Genomic DNA, 27,221 nt, shown 5'->3' with positions numbered 1-27,221 from the left:
ACATTATGGTCAAAGCAAACTAATGTAATTTGCAGTCAAAGCAGAAAGAAAACAGTTTCAAAAAGCCTTCAAGGACTTCAACTGCAAAAAGTTACCATTGGATAAGGTGAAGGAAAGGTGTGTAATTGATTTCTTACTAACAAATGTGGAAGACTCTTCTACAGGATTCTCACTAGCCTCTAAGGCCCTTAGTATATCGGCTATCAAAGATGCAGGAAACAGTTTTGGATAGTTTCCACTTTGTGATAACCATCTTCTTAAGTCCATGAGCAACAGTATAAACTCACAGTGGTAGTTGCTTAATGAGGTGATATGTACAAGAATATGGTCACTCTGCCAACAAATACTCCAATGTCTTCCCATGATTGTTTGAGTAAAGCTTCCAGATGCAGCAAAGATGTCCTTGAGAGCTACGGTTTTGTGCAATTTCCTCTCTCTGGTTTATGGCATTTGATGAGTTATCTGATATGTTACCTTCAAATGAGTTATCTGATATGGCTATCAATCTAACCCTGACTACCCAGAGACACCTACATGTGATCATACTATGTTTCTTGCAGGGGGTGTCTCAAGGTACAGCAGTACAGGAGATGGATATTGTTTAGCTCATTTGCTGTAGACAGATGTCTGTATGTGTATGTGTCTGTTGTGAATGTGCATTTTAGTTTAGTTCAACGTTGTCCTTTTTTTTGTCTCTTCAGACCTGACTTTAAGCTCAGGATGGCCTACCTTACAACATTTTAACACAAACCTAATTGCAAGACATATTTTTAAATGATCTTATTGTGCAGCATGATAGAAATACACAAAAATGTCAAAAAACTCTTACACCATAAAAACATGATAAATACACAAAATATAAAAATACCTTGGAGTGGAAAAATACAGGAGAAAACTACACATCCAATTTTTTTTGCTTCTTTGATTTGTTTCTATTCTTAGCTTTTATCTTTAATTTAAAAAACTGAAACAAATGCTATTCAACAACAGACAATGTGTTCAAATATTTTTCAGAAATACTGTTTAGCTTTCATATATAAAAGTTGGTTGATATCTCAGAATTGCCATCAAAGAGGCATGGAGAGTGTGTGGCTGCAGCTTATCGTTCAGGAAGAATAAATTTCCCTCGTACTTTTATTAAGTCCCATGTTTAGAATACATAACAAGTACTCTGTTTAGAAATTCTTTCTGAGGTGCAGGTAACAATCTGAGAGCCTGGTTGGTTGATGGATAGTATGCACTCAACACTGGGGTGCAGCCGAAAAGCCTAGGAAGATTTGAAGAGACCGGGAATAAAACAATTAACTGCAGATGCTGAAGGTCTGAACTAAAAATAGAAATTGCTGGAGAAACTCAGCAAGTCTGGCAGCATCTTTGGAGACAAAGCAGAATTAACATGTTGATTCCAGTGACCCTTCTTCAGAATATGTGTTATGTCAAAAGTTATGAGAAACTCTGTAGAATTTTGACTTTTTCTGTATTTCAGATACAAACAATTGGCGACAAAGAATGGAGCAGAACTCAACATATTAGCATGCTGAGCAGCCAACAATTTGAGAGTGACACTGAAATGTCAGACATCGACGACGATGACAGAGAAACCATATTTAGTTCCATGGATCTGCTTTCACCTAGTGGGCACTCTGATGCTCAGACTCTTGCGATGATGTTGCAAGAACAACTTGATGCTATTAACAATGAAATAAGGTGACTACTGTTCTTTTGTCTATCGGCCATGTTATATTTCATTAATGAGCTATAATCTTACAGATTGCCTGAGGTATGACAGATACATCTTGGGCGGCACGGTGGCACAGTGGTTAGCACTGCTGCCTCGCAGCGCCGGAGACCCGGGTTCAATTCCCGCCTCAGGCGACTGACTGTGTGGAGTTTGCACGTTCTCCCCGTGTCTGCATGGGTTTCCTCCGGGTGCTCCGGTTTCCTCCCACAGTCCAAAGATGTGCAGGTTAGGTGAATTGGCTATGCTAAATTGCCCGTAGTGTTAGGTAAGGGGTAGATGTAGATGTAGGGGTATGGGTGGGTTACGCTTCGGCGGGCCGGTGTGGACTTGTTGGGCCGGAGGGCCTGTTTCCACACTGTAAGTAATCTAATCTAATCTTGATGTCGATATTCATAGGATAATGCTTATTGCTACAGGGTTGTAGAAATAGGTACAACGTGAAAGGGTTCTATTATGTACATAGAACATAAAAGAATACAACAGAGGAACAGGCCCTTTGGTCCACGATGTTGTGCCAAACATGATGCCAAATTAAACTAATCTCTTCTGCCTGCCCTTGGACGATATCTTTCCATTCTTTGCATATTTATGTGCTTATCTAAAAGTCTCTTAAATGCCCGTATCGTATCTACTTCCACCACTACCCCTGACAGTGTGTTTCACACTCCTACCACTCTCTGTGTAAAAGAAATTGACCCTTACATCTCCTTTGAACTGTCTCCATCTCACCTTAAATTCATGTCTCCTAGTTTTAGACATTTCAAATCGGGTAAAAAGATTCTGAACCATCAACCCTACCTATGCATTTCATAATTTTATGGACTTCTATCAAGTCTTGCTTCAGCTTCCACCACTCTGGAGAAAACAACCTGAGTTTTTCAAGCTTCTCCATATAGTTCATACCTCATCGCCATTTTCATCCAAATCATTTATATATATCACAGACAGCAGAAGTCCCAGTACAGACTAAGCACAGACCTCAGCCTGGAAAATAATCTTCCATTCACTACTCTATGCCTTCTATGGGCAGGCAAATTCTGAATTCATGCACCAAGTCACAATGGATCCCATGCATCTTAATATTTTGGTTGAGGCTATCATGAAAGACCTTGACAACAGCCTTCTTAAAATCCATATAGACAACATTCACTGCTCTACCTTCATGGATAATCTTCGTCACCTCCTCAAAAATTCCAATCAAGTTAGTAAGACATGACTTGCCCCGCACAATGCCATGCTGGCTGTCCCTAATTAGGCCATGCTTCTCAAAATGCACATAAATCCTATCCCTAAGAATTTTCTCCAGTAGTTTCCCAACTATCCATGTGAGACTCACCAGTCTATAGTTTCCTGGATTGTCCCTATTTCTCTTCTTGAACAGAAGAACAACATTAGCTACTGGCCCATCCTACAGTGACCTCACTAGGATACAAAGATCTTAGTCAAGGCCCCAGCAATCTCCTGTCTTACCTCTCTCAATAACCTGGGGTGGATATCATCAGGCCCTGGGGACTTTTCTACTTTTGTGCTGTTCAAGAGACCTAACACCACTTATTTCTTAATCTCAAAATGCTGTAGCAAATTAACATGTTCCAACACATCTCACTATCCTCCATATCCTTCTTCTAGGTGAATGCTGACACAAATAATTCATTTAGGATCTCATCCATATCCTCTGCCTCCAAGCACAAGTTCTCTCCTTTATCCTTGAGTGGTCCTACCTCCTCCCTAGTTATCCTCTTATTTATAGTGTATGTATAGAATGACTGTCTTTAACCCTACTTGCCAAGATCATTTCATGGCCCCTTGCTCTCCTAATTCCCTGCTCGAGTTCTTTCCTGTTTTCTTTATATTTATTACAGGCCCTGTCCAATTTCAGCTTCTTAAACCTTATGTATTCTTCTTTTTCCCTTTTGATTAAATTCATAACCTCCCTTGTTATTCAAGGGTCCCTTACCTTGCTATCTTTGTCCTTCCTCCTTACTAGAACATGCCGGTCCTGAACTCTCGTCAGCATATCTTTAAACAATTCCCACATGTCAAATGTGGACTTGCCTAATAACAGGATATCCCAATTATCACTCTCTAGCTCCTGCCTAATACTGATGTAATTTGCCGTCCCCCCAATTTAGTACCTTGCCACAAGGTCCTAACTTATCCTTATAGCTATCTTAAAACTTAAGGAGTTGTGATCACTGTACTGTATCAACAGCTGCAAAAGTTTTAAATAGGGACAAATTAGAAAGGGGAGTGTGTCTGGAAAACAATCAATTAAGAGTCATACCTGTATCAACTGAATGGTGAGCCACATTTTGGTGTATAATATAGTCTAGGTCAGTTTATTTCAATAAGAATATAAGTGCCTTAGAAGAAAATCAGAACAGAATAAACAGGACATTTCAGGGAGAGATATTTGGGCACAGCTCGACTTGTGTGGAGCATCTTAAAATATTAGAAAAATATGAACTTGGTAGGCATTTTCTATGTTTTATGATGGCACTGGAGAGTGGCAACACTATACAAAACTTTTCACTGTATTTTGTAGCATGATACACATGATAATAAATCAATAAATTCCATTTTTGTAGTGAAATTGATTATGTTGAATGTTTTATCCAAATGAACCTTTTCAAACTCTGCCGAAAATTGATTATTCCTTTGATATATCAGTTCCACCAATGAAAACAACAGCTTGCTTTTGATTTGTCATTTTACCACAGGAGAATCTTCCATGGCTCTTCACAGGACTGACAAATATTGACACTGCACAAAAGCAGGAAATACGGCTGTTCAGGACATTGGTTAGGCGACTTTTTGAATACTGCGTGCAGTTCTGATCTCCTTCCTATCAGAAGGATGTTGTGAAATTTGAAAGTGTTCAGAAAAGATTTGCAAGGATGTTGCCAGGGTTGGAGGTTTTGAGCTATAGGGAGATGCTGAATAGGCTGGGGCTGTTCTCCCTGGAGCATTGGAGGCTGAGGGGTGACCTTATAGAGATTCATAAAATCATGATGGGCATGGATAGGATAAATAGACAAAGTCTTTTCCCTGGGGTGGGGGAGTCTAGAACTAGAGGGCATAGGTTTAATGTGAGAGGGGAAAGATATAAAAGAGACCTAAAGGGCAACTTTTTCACTCAAAGGGTGGAACATGAATGTTTGAGCTGTCAGAGGAAGTGGTGGAGGCTAGTACGATTGCAACATTTAAAAGGCATCTGGATGGGTACATGAATAGAAAGTGTTTGGAATGATATGGGCCGGGTGCTGGCAGTTGGGACTAGATTGGATTGGGATATCTGGTCGGCATGGACGGGTTGGACCTGTTTCTGTGCTGTACATCTCTCTGCCTCTATGACTCTATAACATATATTGGTCACTGTTAAAATAATCATTCATGGACTTGCTTGAACTTGATGACCTATTTCTTTTAGTGCTCTCGACTTTATTTTCTGTCAAACACATTTCACATTTTCAGAAATGGAATGGCTCTTGCACCTTCTAATAGCTTTTTAATTGATTATTTTTACTTTTCTGCTGCCCCAAATTACTTTCTTTTCTGTTTTCCCCTTTTTCATGCCAAAGTAATGAGATATTACAGGCTCCCTTTACACGCTGTCTTTCATGTTTTAAGCTCGCAATCAGGAAATCAAGCGCCATCAGACCAGAACTTGCATGACAGTTTCTGGGGTTTTTTTTGTATTATCTTTGGAAGTCTCAAACCCCTGTTTTGGGGAATATTAAAAAGCTTGTGAGTTCACAGTACAAAGAATGATGGGCATAAGTCAGCATTATAGCTCTTCATGGCACAGTATGTCAATAATTTAATTGAACTTCATTGAATGACATTTTAATGAATTGAAAATGTAACTTTAGAGCTAATAATAGTACAACCTATTGCTAGCACATGTGATAATTTTATAGGTATGCACAGTAATGCATGATTTTCTTTCTCAATTCAAACCATTGTGGATTTTCCAGGTTAATTCAGGAGGAAAAAGAATCAACTGAACTTCGTGCTGAGGAAATTGAGAATCGAGTGGGTAGTGTTAGCCTTGAAGGTCTAAATTTGGCCAGAATGCATCCAGTGAGATCTATTACAGGTTCTGTCACTGCTTCATCATTAGCCAGCTCCTCCCCTCCAATCAGTGGACATTCAACACCCAAATTCAGAGCACGTAGCCCTGCTCGAGACATTGATCGTATGGGTGTCATGACATTGGTGAGTTTGGGGATGAGGCCTGACACATGTTTTTAACAGCACTAATATGTATTTTTGTAGTAACTTATTCATGATCACATAAGATAATCTACAGATAAGTCTTGTGTATTTCAACTTTTTAGATCACAGAAAGCATTGGCCATCATCATAGTTCAAGCTTAAAATAGAGACTTACATAATATTTTTGAATGGAAAACCTAGGAGTCTAGGTTCCCAAGCATGTTCGAAGCTCTGGTTATAAACACCTCTATTGGTTTTTTATGTATGGCACATGGTAAACGCTTATTCAGTGTCAAATTGTAAAATGAAATAATATTTTCATTGGCATTCTGCCCCTCCAGTCTAATTTGTGTTTTTGCTGTTTTGCAACCATCAGCCTAGTGACCTAAGGAAGCATCGGAGAAAGGTAATTACATTAACAACATTCCATAAGAAAGGTGCATGGTTAGATTTTCAAGATAGTTATTCTTTAAGTTCCACATTTGCAAACCTTAAAGGCTATTTCTATACTTATCCAAAGTCATTATTTGTTTAATATTGCTGCATGTATTATTCTCAGATTATTTATGGTCATACGTGAATAACAAGTGTTAGTTATCAAATTCTTGTCATATTTAAATTAACTTTCAGTAAGCACTTGCAGCTAAAACATTGCATGATTTCAAGACGAAGTTGGATATAGCACTTGAAGCTAAAGGGATCGAAGGATATGGGGGAAAGCAAGAACAGGCTATTGAGTCGGATGATCAGCCATGATCATAATGAATGGTAGAGCAGGCTTGAAGGGCTGAATGGCCTACTCCTCTTATTTTCAATATCAGAATATATGAATATAAGGAGTTTTAAATAACAAGCGAAACGAGTGTATTATTAATGCTACTTTTTACTGTAGATTGCAGCTGTGCAGGAAGAAGGTCGTGAAGATAAAGCCACAATAAAATGTGAAACATCACCACCATCAACACCAAGAGCAGTAAGAATGACACACACCCTGCCTTCCTACCATGATGAAGTACGTAGGTAAGCCATCTAGAACAAGGATCTTTGCTGATCACTTGATTTGATAATTGAATTGATAATTGAATTGATAGATATTACATCATTTGTTAAAGTGTAACATGTAATAATATATAATCAGTAGATCAATAAATTTAATGTATGTGTAGGGTAATGTACAGAATTATATTAAATTATTCCCAGAATGTAAGTGTTTTAGTGAATCATATTTTTCTGCTTAATGGAAGGTTATTTTTGGAATAAATGTAAATGACACATTCCTGTGAATTGTTCTGTTTATTCACACTGAACGTATGGTTAAGCGTTTAGTTCAGAAAATATATTTTTAAGTAATTATTTTACATCTTTTTAAGTTTGAAAAAGTTTGGAAAAATGAATTGTTGATTTTTTTAAAACTTTGAGTATTTTGCATATTTGTATTTTGTATTTCAAAATATTTGTATTTTGAAATTTTCTTGGTACTTTATGACATTGTATGTTTTATGAAGAGTAATGCTTGGTGATCCATTCATTTGTATACATTTACTGAAATCTTTTTAAAATCGGCAGAAATATATAACAGCAATGTGTGAAACATTATTTGTAATAGTTTGAATGAGAAGAAATAAGACAAAATGAAAATCTTTGAAATGATTCTTTACAGTTTTTCAGCATCAATAGAAGCAGAAATGGGCAACTATAGCAGTACAAGTAGTCAAGACTCACTTCATAAAGCACAAAAGAAGAAAGGAATCAAATCTTCTATTGGCCGTTTATTTGGCAAAAGAGAGAAAGGACGGTTAGCACATCTTAACAAAGACCATTTGGCCTCGGTTCAAGGTCAGCAACTGGTTTATCAATAGTCAGTTTGCTATAGTGGATTAATTATCTTTCAATTTTTATAAAATACTCACTTCTGTGTATGTATTTGTCTTCCTTTAAATTAATTTTGTTTAAAACTTGAGAATTTGCATTGCTAGAGAGAAGCTTTTTGTCCATTTAGATATCCTAATTTAGAAAGGTATTACTGCTGCAATTGTGATTTTTTTTTAGATACTATGACACTTTATTTATCAGAATGAGCTAATAAGTGAGAATATTTTCAAGTGTTCACTATGAGTCATTCTTTGTTACTTCTTGTGAGATAGCAATGTTTTTGTTGGGATCCAATTCGAATAAAACCTTAATAAAAATGAGTTCTGATTAGCTCTATATTTCCTCTGTGCGGCAACCTGAAATAAATATTCCTCATTTAAAACTTATCAAAAAATACTTATGTGTGATCAAACTTGTAATATTCTATAATTCTTTAATTCCTCTCTCCATAGTCTGCAGATTTTCACTTTTATCTCACTACCTTTACTTTGTTCCCAGTACTTTATACAGAATAGTATCCTTCCTTTTTGTTTTAAGTTTATCTGTAGAGATTATGTCTTGATAAACCTAGAATATCCTTATATTCTGCTGTTGTCATAGAAACACATTTGTATGCTTTTTTGCATTTACACAAAATGAAATCAATACAATATTTTTAGAATTCCATTCCTGATTTTCCTTCCTTGTTTACTCATTTATATTCACTGCTTATTTTATTACAGGGGTCCCTACATTCCTGGGCTTGAAATGGAAGCAATTTTGCTAGAGTAGTGAGGAGAGAAATTTTAGAGTGGAACTTGGTTACTCTAAGTCTCTGCCTTATGTAAAGTGTAACCCAAATTTGCTTGTTTACAATAGCAGAAAGGAAAAATACCCGTTCACTAAAATGTGCAACCCCTTCCAACCGCCACCATAACCCATGCTTCCCTTGTCGATGAAGTATCTATCTAACTCAGCCTTGAAATGATTCAATGATCCAGGGAGGAGACACAGACGCACTTATCTGAGGGGAAAAATATTCATTTCCACCTTAAACAGGAGTTGTTTATTTAAAACTATGTCTCCAGTTCTTAGTCTCTCCTGGTATCCACTGTGTCAAGTCTCACAATCTTATTCTTTTCAGTATAAACATGTGCAGATTAGGGGGACTGGCCATGCTAAATTGCACAATGTGTCCAGGGACGTGCAGGCTGGATGGATTAGCCATGGGAAATGCAGGGTGTCAGACATAGGGGAGGGTGGGGTGAGTCTGGATGCAATATTCTTTGAAGGGTCATTGTGGACTTGATGGGTTGAATGACCTACTTCCACACTGGCAAGGATTCTATGCTTCTTTGATTGCAACCCTTGTTCTTCTAAACTGTAATGCGGTTAGATCCAATGTGTTCAAACTGTCTTCATAAGGTAAACCCTTCTTCCCAAGAATGAGTTGGCTAAACCTTCTCTGAACTGTTTTGAATGAAATTATATGCTTTTTCAAATAAGAAGGCTAAACTGCACATTGTAATCCAGATATGTTGTTACCTAGGCCCAGTACATTTGCAGCAAAACTTCCTTACTTGTATATTCCATTTCCCTTGCAATGAACTCCAGCACTCTTTCTGCCTTGCTTAACTGAGTTTGCATGATTTTTTCATTTTGGTTCAATGTACCAGGACACCAAAACTTCTTCGTACCATTTAGTTTGCAGTCTGTTTCTATTTAAGTTTCTTTATTCTTCCTGCCAAATAAGCCATGTTAACATTTTCCGATGTTATGTTCCATCTACCAAGTTTCTGTCTACAGCTTACTATCTTCCTGTCCATCAACAAATCTAGTTCCCACTCCTCCAGTCCTTTTCATTTAAGTAATTGACATAGATTGCAAGTAGCTGAGGCTCCAGCATTACTACCTTGGCACTCTACTTGCCACGCTGAAAATCGCCATTTATTGTTACTCCCTGCTCCCTGTTACCTCACACATCCTTTATCCATGATAATACGTTATCACCTAAACCAAGAACTCCTGTTTTGTGTAGTAACGTGTGATGTGGGATCTTATGAAATGTCTTTGGAATTCCAGTTACACCATATCTACATGATACACTTTTCCATTTTCCTTGTTACTTCCTCAAATAATTCTGTCAACTTGATTAAACATGATTCCCCTTTCATAAAACCAAGTAGATGCTGTAGAATCACGTTATGATTTATGCTCTGCCATAACCTCCTTTAAAAATGGATTACAGCAATTTCACTGTCAGATGGTACACTAATTTGCCTTCGTTTCCTGAATGTTATCTCCTCCTGACTTGAATGGAGGTCTAACATTTAGACCATAAGAAATAAAAACAGGAGTAGGCCATTCAGTCCCTCGATCCTGCTCCGCAGTTCAATAAGATCATGGCTGATCTGACAGTCCTCACCACCTCTTTTCTGTGTTTTCTATGTAACCCTTGATTCCCTGACTGATCAAGAATCTATCTATTTTGGCCTTAAATATACACAATAAGTTGACCCCCAAAGCTCCCGATGCCACAGAGTTCCAAAGACTCTTAGCCCAGAGAGAAAATGCATCTTTGTCTGAGTCTTAAACTATGCCTTCTGGTCCGAGGCTCACTCATGAGGAAAAACATCCTCTCAGCATTTCCTTTGTCAAGCCCCTTAAGAATCCTCTAAGTTTCAATGAGATCAACTCTATAATCCAAGGAGTAGAGTCTGAACCTGTTTAAATCTTGCTTATCAGACAATCCCTTCATACCACTGATCATCCGAGTGAACATTCTCTAAACTGCCACCAATGAAATAATGTCTTTCCTTCGATAGGGGGACCAAAATGGCTCACAGTACTCCAGCAAGCTTGTACAGTTTCAGTAAGATCTGTCCACTCTCGTACCCCAACTCTCTTGAAATAAGGGCCAACATTCCATTAGCTTTCTTGATTCCTGCTGCAGCTGTGTGCTAGCTTTCTATGTTTATGCACAAGTACCCCCAAGTCACTCTATGTTGCAGTTTTCTGCAGTCTTTCTCATTTAAATAATACTCAGTTCTTTTGTTCTCCCTTCTAAAATAAACAACGCTATGTTTTCTCATATTATATTCAGTTTGGCAATTTTCTGCTCTCTTCACTTAATTAATTTATCAATAACTCGATAAACTGTTTGTATCTCTCTCTTTCTCAACTTGCCTTTCCACCTATTTTTGTCATCCCCAAATTTGGAGATGGTAAGTTTGCTAACTTTTGCCAAATTGTTAGTATATATTGTAAACTGAGACAATGCCCCCTGTGGAACCTTCCTGATTACAGGTCGCCAGCCAAAGAATCCCTTTACCCACTCTTGTTGTTTCCTGCCCGTAAGCCAATTCTCTATCCAATATACTATCTCCAACTTCATGGGCTCTTATTTTGTAACCTTTGTGAGGTCGAATGCCTTCTGGAAGTCCAAATAAAACAAATAGAAGAGGAACTGGTGACTGCACAAGAAATTTACCATATAATGCAATGCCAGAGAAGATCCAAATCAACTCATTTTGTGAGTTTGAAGTCCTTTTCAAGTCTCTCTGGAGTTATTTCCATACTACACTATAGGATATTTTCATGTCAGAAGTCCAAAAACTGCATCAGACCCTTTTCAACTTCCAACATGCACATTAAACTCACTTTGAGTCAGGATGCACCTTTCGAGTGCAGATGGATGGTGAATACAGATGCAGCCTGGTTAGAAGGCCTGCGTAAGTTCTTGGAGACTGCAGCTCAGCTCCCCATGTTATTCTGTATATGTCATCTAAACCTGACGCCCGACCCATCAATCCTCATGTCCTCTCAAACTTCCTTTGCCTCCATATGCCTGCCATATCCCCAGGTTCTTTCCAACCCTCTAAGATCTGCAAGGCATCTCATTTTCCGTCTATGTCCCCTCATATTCCTATGCCACCCTTTTCCCCTCCATGCCCTCATGTTTCTTCCAAAGTGACTCACCAAGTATATATTTGCACAGTCATCAGGAGCTATGAAATAGCAATGGAATGCTATTTTAAATGCAGTTTAAAAATAATTAAACTTCCATCAATTTAATAAAATTCTCTTTTGAAACCATTGTCATTAATATTACAAAGAACTGTACTCCTGTTGAAAAGAAATAGAAAAATATCCCTTCAGTGGCTGTGAAATTATATAAACAACCACATACTCAGAAAATGCAATGAAGAAAGATTGTTAATGTAATTGTTCTTAACCATTAACCATTTCTCAGATGGCTCTGTCATTCGTAGCTGTTGGGCTAAGCACTTCTGAGGAGCTTATAGAACTCTTTCAAGCATTCATAATAGCCAAAGCTTTCACAATATTTAATTGCAGCTACAAGACTTTGAATCTGAAATAGCAAGTGGCATTATACTTCTGTTTCAAAACAGTTTGCCTGACAATCAATGGAAAGAAGCAAGTGCTTAGATTTCTTTTAAAAGTTGAACAGCAGAAACATTCTTTTGAAGGTAAAGCATAAAAGAATATTTAAATATCATCACAAACATGGCAGAAGAGTTTGCTAGCACATTGTTTTGGGAATTTGAATGAATTATGGCACTTCCTCTATTAGGAAACATATAAAACTGCTTGTCAATGCTTAAATAATGCTTAATATAATGGTCTGACCTTTGCAGGACAGAGCTCTGATTGACAATTTTATTAAAGACACAATACATTACATTATAGCCTATAATAGAGACATTTTACAATTACTTGTCACAGTGTCACCGTGTCTTCAGCAAATCTCTCCCAGTAGTCTTGAATTTTCCAGGGAATGGGGAGGGGTTCCAAATCTGCACCAGCATATAAAAATAATTTACAGGACAAATACAGTTTTCCTGTGGTCCTGATAATGGGGAGCATGTTTTGTACCCAAAACCTTCCTGACCAATGAAAATACCACAGAAAAATGGCACAAGAAGCACAGAAAAATTTGTTCATCTGCAAACAAAACTATCTTGTCCATTTTGATAGCCAATTGATGCTTCCACAGGAGATGGAAATCTGTGTCTGTGTTTCATCCTTCAAAGTCTGGAGAAGCTAGCAGTCCTCATGCAGTTCATGGACCTGTTGTTTTCAGTAGCCTTGCTTGCCCCAACTTGGCTTGTTAGATGCAAGGGTAGTTCAAGAAAAATTATTAGCACAGTTACGTTGTCATTGAATGACATGCACATTAGCTCATACAGCCAACAATTGTATTACAGCACTGGTCTATCTCTCATATATTGCTATTGTTCCAGGATTTCAATTGTGCCTTATGTAACCATAATTTAACATTCTCAAAGAGTGTGTCTCCTACTACCAACTCTACCGCAATGTTAAATTCATTCTTATATTGAACTTTTATAGACTCTGCACACCTCTAATCTCTTACTCACAATTTCATTGAACTTCACACACAAAATGCAATTTCACATCAGTGTGAATCCAGTATTGTTATGGCGATCTGGAAACCCATTAACATAAATAATTTGGTGTTCTTTAAGATGGAGTTTGACTGAATCATTTGCTCCTTCCAGTAGTTCTCAAACTAACAAGGACAAAACAAATAAGATTGAATAGCATGCAATCTTTATTTCCGCAGTATAACATTTATACTTAATTGGCTAAGCATATTGCTTATGCTGTTCCTGTTGCCCTGACCTTACACTTTCTTTCAACAGGCATTTTTGACACAGAGATTGGTAATCCAGATCCCCTTGGGCTGGGAAAACTCGGAACTCAAGCTGAAAAAGATAGAAGATTGAAGAAAAAGTAAGTGTTCAGCAAAACAAGTTTATTTTGACCATGAAAGAGAAGCTTCGATAAAATTCATCTAAGTACAATCATAAAATGTTTAGATAAACATATGTCTAGGTTGGTTTAAGGTGGCACATGGAGGGTTGGGGCTGATTAGCTGCCAAAAGGGGAATTTACACGAGTGGCACCCTTGGATACTTTATTTCTGTCTTTACCAAGGAGGAAGATGCTACTGATGTCATGGCAAAAGAGTAAGAAGTTTAATTGCTACAGAGTTTTAAAATTTATAACATTGGAGCATGAGATAGGCTTTCTAGACTTTTAAGATAAGGAAACAGGAACTGATGTGATACACTCAAGATTTTGAGGGACATGAAAATGGAAATTGCAGAGATACCAGCAATTTGTTTTTGCTCTTTGTTAGACTGGGGTAGTGCCAGAGGACATTATGTCCTTTTCAAAAAAACATGGTATAAGGATAAGGAGAAAGCGAGGACTGCAAACGCTGGAGATCAGAGTAATTAGGAGTAAGGGATAGCCATTTTTACGGGTAGGGGGGAGGGGGGTAGATGTTGGGAGGAAGTGTAGTCCAGGTAGTTGTGGGTTTGACGTAGATGTCCATGTTGAGTCAGTCGCTGGAAGTGCAGATGGACAGGTTTAGGAAGGGGAGTGAGGTGTCTGAGATGGTCCAGGTAAACTTGAAGTCAGGGTGGAAGGTGTTCGTGAAGTTGATAAACTGTTCAGCCTCCTCATGGGAGCACAAGGTGGTGCCAATACAGTCATCGATATAGCGGAGGAAAAGGTGGGGAATGGTGCTGGTGTAACTGTGGAAGATGAACTGTTCCACATACTCGATGAAGAGGTAGGCATAGCTGGAGCCCATGCAAGTGTCCCTGGCTACCCCTTTGATCTGAAGGAAGTGGGAGGATTTGAAGGAGAAATTGTTGAGGGTGAGGACCAGTTCAGCCAATCAAATTAGTGTGTTGGTGGAATGGTACTGGTTGGGTCGATGGGAGAGGAAGAAATAGAGTTCTTGGAGGCTTTCATCATGGCAGATGGACGTGTACAGGGAGTGGATGTCCATAGTGGAGAGGAGGCATTATAGGCTGGGGAACCAAAAGTCATGGAGGAGGTGGAGGGAGTGGCTGGTGTCCCGAATATACGTGGGAACATCCTGGAGCAAGGGGAACAGGACGGTGTCAAGGTATGCGGAGATACGTTCTGAGGGGCAGGAGCAGGCAGGGACGATGGGTCGACTGGGGCAGTCAGGTTTATGACTTTTGGGTAAGAGGTAGAACCAGGTGGTGTGGGGTTCCCACACAATGAGGTTGGAGGCTGTGGATAGTAGATCCCCTGAGCTGATGAGGTTGTGGATGGTCAGGGAGATGATAGTTTGGCGATGGGAGGTAAGGTTGTGGTTGAGGGGGCAGTAGGAGGTGATGTCTGTGAGTTGGCACCTGGCTAAAGCAAATTCAGCTTAACTTCAGTAATTGGAAAACTTCTGCAAATACTAATTCAGTACAAAATATTATATGTAAAAATGTGGATTGATTAAGGAGATCAAACATAGATTTCTTAAGAGAAAATTATGTTTAACTAACTGATTGATGACAGGTAACAGAGAGTGTTGATCAAGGCAATCCTGTTGATGTGCTGCACATGGAAGGCATTTGATACTGTACCACGCAACAAGCTTATGAGCAAAGTTAGAACTAGTGGAATAACAGAGAAAGTAATAACATGGGTTTAATAAAAGGCTGAGCAATAGGAAACTGTAATGTTTAGTGAATATTTCTTATGTACAGGCACACTTCTTGAGAAGTCTCCCGGAGTCTGTTTTGGAAGTCTTGCTTTTTTTTTGTGATATATATCAATAATCTAGATCTTGGATTACAGGCCACAATTTGAAATTTGAAAACCTGCAGGTATAGTGAACCGTTCAGGGGCTAGTGTAAAACTTCAAAAGTATACAGTAAAATTGGTGGTGTGAACAGATGAGTGGCATATGAAGTTCAGTGTGGAGACGTGTAAGGTAGTAGATTTTAGCCAGATGAACATGGAACATCAATATAAAATAAGTGATTTAACTCTAAGGGGGGATACAGAGACAGAAAGGGCCTGTGTGAAGCCCTTTAAACGTGACAGTACAAGTTGAGAGAATAGTTAATAAAGCATAAAGTTTCCTAAGATTGTTTTAAGTAGGGTATAAAGTACAAGGGAATGGAGATTATGTTGAAGTTAGACAAGATATTAGTTCAGCCTCATCTGGACATTGCATCCAGTTCTGGTACCATGCTTTCGGAAGGCTGTAAAGGCATTGAAGGCAGTGCAGACTGGTTTTGTGGGAATGCTTTCAGGCGTGAAGAATTCCAGTTATGAAGATAGATTAGAAAAGCTGGGACTATGCCCCTTGGAAAAGAGAAGGCTCAGACAAGAGCTGGTTGAAGAATTCAAAATCATGAGAAAGAGAAAATAGGGAGAGAATGTTCCTACCCATAAAAGAATCAAGAATGTGAGGGCTCAGATTTAAAATAACTATTAAAAGAAGCAAAAATGATGTGAAAAAAAGTGTTTAGGGTCTGGAAACCACCGCTTGAGACTATGGTGGAGGTAAGTTCAATTAAGAGATTTAAAAGAGACTTGGACTGTTATTTGAAAAGAAAGAACATGCACAGTTAAAGAGAGATGGCAAGAGAATAGCACTGTGAAATGCTCACCTAGAGAACCAGCGCAGACACAATAGGCCAAATGGCCACCACCTGCGCTGTAACAGTTCTGTGATTTAACATCTTTCTCACTTATCCATGTAATGTAGGCATCGCTGTCAAGACCACTATTTATTGCTCTTTACTATTTCCCTTGATGGATGATGACCTGCCATTTTGTTGAAGTCTTTGTGATGTAGGTAAACCTGCAATGATGTTCGAATGTTTCAGGAATAAATAAGCAATAAATACTCACTGATAAACAGCTAATTATAAATAATTTTTATGCAGATTTCTCACAGACAATTCATGACATCAAGAATGCATATTAAACTTAAAGGGGTCAAAAATTGAGGTATTAATTTTGACGATTATCTTTCCAATATCCTCAGTTCTCTTTTTTTCTAATTCTAAATTTTGTTTTCTGTCTCACCCAAACTACCTATTTTTCAGCTTTTATTTTCCCTAAAAAACACAGTTGAAACCTTTAACAAACTATTTTCTTCAGATAGTAATTAACAATTATTAATAAGCTTTTGTTTTAAACTTAACTTATTGTTTGAAAATTAGCTTCAAAAAAGTTATTTTAATTAATCAAAAAACAGCACTGAAAATTGATAGTTACAAAATGTAAATACATCACTATTTTCAATATTTTTATGTGTGAAAATATACTAAAGTATTCAACCAATTTGCTGGCAATCCCCAAATCCAGTCAACACACAGGGCAAATGTACTTTTTTCAGTTAAAGTTTTGTTGAGAGATTCATGGAACCTGTTCACATCGCTTGGAATGACTTTTCTCATGCAATCTTCCAGTCATCATCTCATTAATTAAGCATGCAAGTACTGTGGCACATTTCTTAGGAAATTCTGTGGCTGGAAGGACACAAGTGGGATTTTCCAGCATTCATGCAGTTGACACCATATTTAAAGTCTAGCTGCACACTATTTCATGATGGTAGTGTTGCAAGTTTCTGCATTCAGGACATGTCCCAGATAAAATAAAGTAAATCTTGCTCCTTGCTTCATGGACAGGGATGTGGAAGTGTTGATAGAAGGGTAGTGAAAAAGAGGGCAGTTGTTTTTCCAGTTGGTCAACCCAGGAGGCCACACCAGCAAACCAAACCAACCCGGGCAGAAATTGTAGCCTAGGTCAGTGCTATTTCCTGAATGAAGCAGAACACCCAGCAGTGCAGAAAAAAATTCAATGATTTTCTGGGCTCTTCAAGGATTGGGGCCACTGTCTTCTCTCTGCTACCAGAAGCTCATAGGCCATCATGCCACCTCGAAATGTGCCATTACACTTGAATCTCAAGAAGGCTCCTTGGACTATAACTCTCAGTATTGCATGCAGCATGTCCATTCAGCTGGACTCACCACCTCATCCTCCCATATGTTTAACCCTTCCTGACCCCTGCACTTCCTACTCACTCACTGTGGACACTTCATCACTTCTCTTGTTCATGTATCACCACGAACTTCTGTTTCATCCACTTCCATCATAATTAATCCACCATTTGTCTCATTGCAGGAAGGCCTTGTCCACCTCCTGAGCTGATATCTCCATGGTACCCTGCCTGATCTAACTAATCCATAGAGTGGTAACACTTGCTTGCAGAACTGACTGTGCCCCAACCCTATAATGCAGGGATATGGAGCCCTGCAGTTTGGTAGAACCAAGTGCCTTACTGGCCATGGCTAAAAACCCTGGACTGGAATCAGATGAGCCTGCTAACTGACTATGGTAGTAGCCCTAACTGACCACAGTGCCCCTTCACCCCAAGAAGGGTTGGTCACCTTTGACTTTTACTGATGGTTATTGTTTTAAGGTACTGGCAATGTGTTTGCCATGTATTCTACTGGCAAATTCTATACGCATGACATTGACATAGCATTGAGCTGCATTGCTATGTGTCCACCTCTTTGCTTGTTCAGTGCTTCTCATATAATAAGCCTTTCTTTCTGCATAAAGAAGCAATGCAAACCACAGAGACCAGTAGCCCATAACTAAGCAATAAAAACCTTGTGCACTAAGAAAGCAAAGTGAGCCACACATACACTGACAGCATATCTGTCAATATTGAAGTCAGTGAGTGTGTACTCAGAAAGCAACGTGAAGCACACGGAGGCTTGATAGCCCCCAAATAAGCACAATGTGAGTGACTGCTAAGAAAACAAGCTACAAACTGTCTGTGAGAAAGCATGAGATGTATTTATGTCCTTTTACATATATAATGATCTGGCAGAGGTCTCAGTGTTCCTGAATTCCAGAGTAAAGTGTTAAAGCACTGAAGTGGTGTGGAAATTGGTTGAAGACCAGGCTTCATGATGTGGTGGAGCTGGTGGCTTGCTGATGTTGATTTCCATGGACAAAGGGTTGAGGAGTATGGTGACCATGGAGCATGCAGTTACATTGTTATTAAGAAGTAGTTGGATGATGGATGGGAGAAACACCTAGCAAGCTGCAGTTGCCAGGTTGCATTTTTTCTAATTTACATGTCAGAAATGTTCACCTTCTAGATTCTCAGGGAAGGAAAAGAGAATTGGAATTGGCTTACAAACAAGGTGATCTGAAACTTTAATGAGATGGAAATGCATAGAAATAAACTAATTGCTGCAGACAGCATTTAATGCTTGACAGGCTCATTATGAAACTTTTTCTCACATCAAGAATCAGATTTTCTTCATTCTCACTTTATTATTTTACTGTTCTCAGCATTACTTATGCCGTATTAGGAAGAAGAAATGTCTGCCAACATTCATTCATTTTTGAAACTGCTAGAGCCAAAGCACAACTCATTCTGAGCTGAAATATTTTGATAATTTAACTTGTCAACTTTAATGTGCTATTTGAGGAAAACTATGTATGGTTATGAATGTCTCGAATTTAAAACCATTTCTGTCTTTTATCATATTCTGATGTATCTGCCATACATTTATTATATTTTCAATTCAATATCATGATATGCTGATAATTAAAAACTAAGGCCTCAGCTATGTAACTCTTCTTGATCCCTTCTTAAAATGTTTCGTAGAGCCCTGTAATGAATACATGTATAAAATAGTGAGGAAGGTCAATCAGATTAATATTTCCTAAGATTATTGACAACTATGTCTTGTAAGTTGATATTTTCCCTTTTTAAATAACAAAAAATAAATCTCTTCTCATTCAGTATTTGAACTGTGATTGTAACACATTCAGTTCTATATACATCAAATAATGTAAATGTAAATTACAACCAAATGGTCAGTGTAGTGATTGTAATGAGGTCAGCCAGATGGGTGTCAGAGAATGAGTTCACTGTTTGGACCAGCTTAACAACCCCAATCAGGGAGCGCTGGCTATTGGTAAAAACCGGAGTGTCAGACAACCTGGGAGTTGACTCCTTCAAGGATCTACTAGAGTTAAAGACCCTCCATGTGTATATAAAGGTTAATTTGGTGACAGGACACTAGTTTCTGTGGAGTTATTTCAATGGCAATAGGAGTAAAGCATATTTTGAAGAGAGTTGCTTGCAACAGACATCTTTGAGATGTGGTAAACATTTCTGACATCATACTGTTGTTTGGAAAGCTTGACTTGTTCGACCCTGCTGCCTAAGACTGGGCCCAGTATGTGGAAAGAATGTGTTATTTTTTCTGGGCAAATGACATTGGGGCAGATGAAAAGTAACAAGTAATTTTCGTGATAGCTTGCAGACACAAAGCTTTTTTGGTTATTAACTTTCCCTCAGGAACCAGACACTAAAGCCTATCAAGAGATAATGGATTTAGTTAATACATGTATAAAATAGTGAGGAAGGTCAATCAGATTAATATTTCCTAAGATTATTGACAACTATGTCTTGTAAGTTACGAGTTGTCTCGTAAGCAATGTTACGACCCCAAGCTGCTTCTAATCCTGAGATGCTATCAGTTTTACTCGGCAATTCCAGAACCAGGGGAATCCATATTGGGATTTTTGACGAAGTTAAAATGACTGGAGAGGTATATGACTTTGGTTTAATTCTTAATGGGATGCTGTGGGATCAGTTGATAGTGGGATTAATGATATAACCATAAAAAAGCACCAACTGAAGCCCAACTGGACTTCATACAGGCATGACAAATTCTAGTTGGACAAAACAGGATAAACAGAGAAAGATGTTCCTGATGACCAGGAAATCCAGAACTAGGGGTCACAGTCTAAAAATGGGTGTATCTAAACCCCAAGGACTAGGGCAGTTCAAGGAGACACCTCACCATGATTGTATGCACTATAGACCAAACCACGACCAGCTAATGAGTTTGTAGAGTGCTGCCCTCAATCATGATTTCCATACTTGGTCTAATGGCCTGGTTGACTAACAATGTTAGGGGATGAACCGTAGTAAGTCTCAACAAGAAGACACTTATCTTAACAAAAAGATGTAGTTTATTACATGATAGCAAGAGGCACAAGTGATGTTGGTTTTAGTTTTACTAACCTATGAGTAACTCACTTCGTCTCCTCAATAACTGACCAACATCCACAAGCCATATGTCAAGAGTGTGATGGCATATTCTCCATTTGCCTGAATGGATGTTGCACCAACAACACTGAAGAAGGTTGACATCAAGAACAGACCAACGTACTTGATTGGCACTTTATCCACTACTTTCAGTGTTCGCTGTCTTCACCACAGACATACAGTGACAGCAGTGAGTAGCATCTACAAGATGCACTGCAGTAATTTATCATGCCTCCTTTTACCATCCCTTGCAAACCCACAAGATTTACCACCTAGAAGGACAAGTGGATCAGTTGCATGGGACTCATCGTCTTTCTAGGTTCCCCTCCAAACCACACACCAAAACTAAATTGGAACTATATTGCCATTCCTTTGTTGTCAATGAGTCAAAATCATGGAACTTCCTTCCTAACTCCATCATGGGTGCCCCTACACTTTTAAGTACTGCAACATCTCCATAAATATTTTAAACTTATATAAAGGTAACAATTTGGTCATGAAACGGAGATAGCTGAACTGGCACATTAATCTAAAGGATAGATTATTGGAGAAGCAGCGGCAGACATTTAACGGGCTATTTCAGATTACTCAAAATAAGGATATTGCTACTATAAAGAAAGGGAAAACCACCATTTGTGGTTGATTAGGGAAAGCATCAAACTTATGGGAAAAGCGTATACATGCACAACGACAAATATCAGGTCAAATGATTGTCCAGAATGTAAAAAAACAGAAAAAAAATGACTGCAATATGAATCAGGAGGAAGAAATTACAATATAAGGAAGCTATGTAGCAATATAAAAACAGATAGCGAGAGCTTCTGCAGGAATTTAAAAACAAAAAGAGTAATTAAAATGAGTTTTGGTCCCTGAGAGTTCACAATTATGGAGTTAATATTGGTAATAAGGATATGGTAGATGAAATGAACAAATATTTTGCTCCTTTCTTCACTATTAAAGCATTAAAAAAATTCAGTAACAACTATGAATTAGGAAGTGAAAGGGAGAGAGGACCCTCATGAAATTATATGAGTAAAATGGTGTTAAGAAAGGTGAGTGAGCTATTAGCTGACAAGCCTACCGGTCCATATGAATTTCATCTTAGGCTTTTTAAAAGTGTGACTAAAGACCCAATGGACGCATTGGTGTTCATTTTTCAAAGTTCAGACTGGAAAATTGTAAACATATTCCTTCCATTCAAAAAGGGACAGAGACAGAAACAGGACACCAGAGGCCACTTCGTTGTGGCCTATCCATTTGTTGTAAGGAAGGCATATGAAATGATCATTAAGGTGATTATAGCTCAGCACTTCAAAAACATTCAAGATGATTCTGACGAATTAGAATGGGATTATCAAAGTAAAATCATATTTAACCAAGTTATTGGAGTTAACATAGAACATAGAACATAGAAAAATACAGCGCAGTACAGGCCCTTTGGCCCTCGATGTTGTGCCAATCCAAGCCCACCTAACCTACACTAGCCCACTATCCTTCATATACCTATCCAATACCCGTTTAAATGCCCATAAAGAGGGAGAGTCCACCACTGCTACTGGCAGGGCATTCCATGAACTCACGACTCGCTGAGTAAAGAATCTACCCCTAACATCTGTCCTATACCTACCACCCCTTAATTTAAAGCTATGCCCCCTCGTAATAGTTGACTCCATACGTGGAAAAAGGTTCTCATGGTCAACCCTATCTAAGCCCCTAATCATCTTGTACACCTCTATCAAGTCACCCCTAAACCTTCTTTTCTCCAATGAAAACAGCCCCAAGTGCCTCAGCCTTTCCTCATACGATCTTCCTACCATATCAGGCAACATCCTGGTAAACCTCCTCTGCACCCGTTCCAGTGCCTCCACATCCTTCCAATAGTATGGCGACCAAAACTGCACACAATACTCCAGATGCGGCTGCACGAGAGTCTTATACAACTGCAACATGACCTCAGGACTCTCGAACTCAATTCCTCTACCAATGAAAGCCAGTGCGCTATATGTCTTCTTCACCGCACTATTTACCTGGGTGGCAACTTTCAGAGATCTGTGTACATGGACACCAAGATCCCTCTGCTCATCCACACGACCAAGTATCCGACCATTAGCCCAGTACCCCATCTTTTTGTTACTCATACCAAAGTTAATCACTTCATACTTACCCACATTGAACTCCATTTGCCACCTTTCTGCCCAGCTCTGCAGCTTATCTATATCCCGCTGTAACCTGCCACATCCTTCCTCACTGTCAACAACTCCACTGACGTTCGTATCATCCGCAAACTTGCTCACCCAACCTTCTAGCCTCTCCTCCAGGTCATTTATAAAAATGACAAACAGCAATGGTCCCAAAACAGATCCTTGCGGAACACCGCTAGTAACTTCACTCCAAGATTAACCTTTACCATAAACTACTACCCTCTGTCTTTTTCCAGCCAGCCAACTCCTAATCCAATCCTCCAACTCACCCTCAATGCCATACCTCCATATTTTTTACAGTAGCCTACCATGGGGAACCTTATCAAACGCCTCACTAAAATCCAAATACACCACATCTACCGCTTTACCCTCGTCCACCTCCTTAGTCACCTTCTCAAAGAATTCAATAAGGTTTGTGAGGCACAACCTGCCCTTCACAAAACCATGCTGACTATCCTTGATCACATTATTCCTATCCAGATGTTCATAATTCCTATCCCTTACAATTCTCTCTAAGATTTTGCCCACAACAGAAGTGAGATTCACTGGCCTATAGTTACTAGGGTTATCCCTACTCCCCTTCTTGAACAAGGGAACCACATTTGCTATCCTCCAGTCTTCTGGCACTATTCCTGTAGACAACGAGGACATAAAAATCAAGGCCAATGGCTCTGTAATCTCCTCCCTTGCTTCCCAGAGAATCCTAGGATAAATGCCATCAGGCCCAGGGGACTTATCTATTTTCACCCTTTCCAGAATTTCCAACACCTCTTCCCTACATACCTCAAAGCCGTCCATTCTAATTACTTGTGACTCAGTATTCACATCGGCAACAATGTCCTGTTCCTGAGTGAATACTGACAAAAAGTATTCATTCAGTGTCTCCCCAATCTCTTCAGGCTCCACACGCAACTTCCCACTACTATCCTTGACTGGACCTATTCCTACCCTAGTCATTCTTTTATTCCTGACATACCTATAAAAAGCCTTTGGGTTTTCCCTAATCCTACCAACTAAGGACTTTTCATGTCCCCTCCTTGCTGCTCTTAGCTCTCTCTTCAGATCCTTCCTGGCTACCTTATAACTCTCAATCGCCCCAATTGAACCTTCACGCCTCATCTTTACATAGGCTGCCCTCTTCCCTTTAACAAGGGATTCCAATTCCTTATTAAACCATGGCTCCGTCACATGACCCTTTCCTCCCTGCCTGACAGGTACATATTGATCAAGGACACTCAATAGTTGCTCCTTGAACAAGCTCCACATATCAATTGCGCCCTTGTCTTGAAGCCTACTTTCCCAAGCCACGCATCTTAAGTTGTGCCTCACTGCATCATAATTTCCCTGCCCCCAGTTATAACTCTTGCCCTGCAGTGCACACTTATCCCTCTCCATCACTAGAGTAAAAGTCACCGAATTGTGGTCACTGTCCCCAAAGTGCTCACCTACCACCAATTCTAACACCTGGCTTGGTTCGTTACCCAGAACCAAATCCAGTATCGCCTCACCTCTTGTTGGCCTGTCTACATATTGTGTCAGGAAACCCTCCTGCACACATTGGACAAACACCGACCCATCTAACGAACTCGAGCTATAGCTTTCCCAGTCAATATCAGGAAAGTTAAAGACCCCCATAACAACCACCCTATTACTTTCACTCTTCTCCTGAATCATCCTCGCAATCCTTTCTTCTACGTCTCTAGGACTATTAGGAGGCCTGTAGAAAACTCCTAACAGGGTGACCTCACCTTTCCTATTCCTAACCTCAGCCCAAACTATCTCAGATGGTGAGTCTTCTTCCATCGTCCTTTCCACCACTGTAATACTATCTTTGACAAGCAATGCCACACCTCCCCCTCTTTTACCCGCACCTCTGACCCTACTAAAACATTTAAACCCTGGAAGCTGCAACAGCCAATCCTGTCCCTGTTCTACCCATGTCTCCGTAATAGCCACAACATCGAAATCCCAGGTACCAACCCATGCTGCAAGTTCACCTACCTTATTTCGTATACTTCTTGCATTGAAGTATACACACTTCAAGCCACTTTCCTGTTTACAGGCACCCTCCTTTGAGATTGATGCCATGTTCCTAACCTCCCTACACTCCAGGTAATGCACCCTAACGCTACAGTCTAGGTTCCCATGCCCCTGCAGAGTTAGTTTAAACCCCCCCCCCCCAAGAGCACTAGCAAACCTCCCCCCAAGGATACTGGTGCCCCTCGGGTTCAGGTGTAGACCATCCTGTTTATAGAGGTCCCACCTTCCCCAGAAAGAACCCCAGTTATCCAGATACCGGAATCCCTCCCTCCTGCACCATCCCTGTAGCCATGCATTTAACTGTTCTCTCTCCCTATTCCTCGACTCTCTATCACGTGGCATGGGTAACAAACCAGGGACAACAACTCTGTTTGTTCTAACTCTGAGCTTCCAACCTACTCCCTGAAAGCCTGCCTAACATCCTCAGCCCTCCTCCTACCTATGTCGTTGGTGCCAATGTGGACCACAACTTCGGGCTGCTCCCCCTCCCCCTTAAGGACCCGGAAAACACAATCAGAGACGTCACATACCCTTGCACCTGGGAGGCAACATACCAAACGTGAGTCTCTCTCGCCCCCACAAAACTGCCTATCTGTGCCCCGAGCTATCGAGTCCCCAATAACTATTGCTCTGCTCTTCTCCACCCTTCCCTTCTGAGCAACGGGGACAGGCTCCATGCCAGAGGCCTGAACCCCATTGCTTACCCCTGGTAAGTCCCTCCCCCCCTCACAAGTATCCAAAACGGTATACTTGTTCTTGAGGGGAACAGCCGCAGGGGGTCACCCTCACTGTCACCCATCTGTCTGCAATCTTTGGAGTTACTACTTCCCTAAAGCTCCGATCGATGACCCCCTCTGCCTCCCGAATGATCCTAAGTTCATCCAACTCCAGCTCCAGTTCCCTAACACGGTCTTGGAGGAACTGGAGATGGGTACACTTCCTGCAAGCGTAATCAGTAGGGACGACCATGGCATCCCTCACCTCAAACACTATCCTATCTACCTGTGACTCCATTGCCAAGGAGCTATGAACCTGCACTCCAAGGTCTCTTTGTTCAGCAACACTCCCTAGGACCTTACCATTAAGTGTATAAGTCCTGCTAAGATTTGCTTTCCCAAATGCAGCACCTTGCATTTATCGGAATTAAACTTCATCTGCCACTTCTCAGCCCATTGGCCCATCTGGTCCAGATCCTGTTGTAATCTGAGGTAAACCTCTTCGCTGTCCACTACACCTCCAATTTTGGTGTCATCTGCAAACTGACTAATTGTACCTCTTATGCTTGCACCCAAATCACCTATGTAAATGACAAAAAGTAGTGAACCCAGCACCGATCCTTGTGGCACTCCACTGGTCACAGGCCTCCAATCTGAAAAACAACCCTCCACCACAACCCTCTGTCTTCTACTTTTCTTTGAAGGACTAATGTGCAGTGTGAATAAAGCACAGTCTGAAGTACAGAAGTACTGTACACTGTACTTGAATTTCTACAAGGCATTTGATAAGGTGCCCCATCAGATATTATTGCATAAAAGCTCCAGGTACAAGAGGTAACATATGAGCATGGATAGAAGCTCAGCTGGCTGCAGGAAAATAATCAGCCTAAATGGATCCTTAGGCGAAAGTAAGGACTGCAGATGCTGATGAAGGACTTTTGCCCGAAACGTCGATTTTCCTACTCCTTGGATGCTGCCTGACCTGCTATGCCTTTCCAGCACCACATTCTCAACATAATGAATCCTTGTTTGATTGGTAGGATATGATGAATGGAGTCCTGCAGTCTGTGCTGGGTCCTCCGTGTTTTACTACTTACAAATTACTTAGAAAGGCACAGCTAAATTTGCAGATCGTAGAATTCCTATAGCGCAGAAAGCGACCATTCAGCTGATCGAGTGTGCACTGACCCTCCAAAAAGCATCTCACCTCGACCCAGCCCCCCACCTCATCCCCGTTACTCCACATTTTATCATGCTAATCCACCCAGCTTGAAGTCCTTACCAGACAACCCATATGTTCCAGGTATCAATCTAATTCTCTAAACTACCTCCAATACATTTACATCATTCCTTCAATAAGACCAGAACTGCAGAATTTGAAAAGTTGTCTCAGCAATACCCTGTATAACTGAAGCATACAATTTTAATTTTATTTCCAAATCCTCTCTTAATAAAGGATACCATCCCATAATTTTCTTGACTGTGGTGTTCAG

The 27,221-nt window shown here is 39.9% G+C and overlaps 1 protein-coding gene across 13 annotated transcripts in view; it reads left to right on the top strand.

The window, feature by feature from the left end:
* Window positions 1-27,221, top strand: part of ppfia2 (PTPRF interacting protein alpha 2) — a 549,829-nt gene that overhangs the window by 400,780 nt on the left and 121,828 nt on the right. For 12 of the 13 annotated variants that reach the window (XM_072551614.1, XM_072551612.1, XM_072551613.1 and 9 more), the window contains 6 exons: window positions 1,487-1,707; window positions 5,719-5,959; window positions 6,336-6,365; window positions 6,852-6,979; window positions 7,620-7,795; window positions 13,498-13,588. In XM_072551614.1, coding sequence (XP_072407715.1) covers window positions 1,487-1,707; window positions 5,719-5,959; window positions 6,336-6,365; window positions 6,852-6,979; window positions 7,620-7,795; window positions 13,498-13,588 — 887 coding nt within the window. Of the gene's footprint in view, window positions 1-1,486; window positions 1,708-4,459; window positions 4,543-5,718; window positions 5,960-6,335; window positions 6,366-6,851; window positions 6,980-7,619; window positions 7,796-13,497; window positions 13,589-27,221 lie in introns of those variants that run through there. The other variant, XM_072551622.1, reaches the window with a different exon arrangement.

Source organism: Chiloscyllium punctatum, chromosome 32 (genome assembly GCF_047496795.1).
Source record: "Chiloscyllium punctatum isolate Juve2018m chromosome 32, sChiPun1.3, whole genome shotgun sequence".
NCBI classification, from domain to species: Eukaryota; Metazoa; Chordata; class Chondrichthyes; order Orectolobiformes; family Hemiscylliidae; genus Chiloscyllium; species Chiloscyllium punctatum.
Note: the sequence above shows the minus strand (reverse complement) of the source record. Positions and strands in the feature narration are given on the sequence as shown.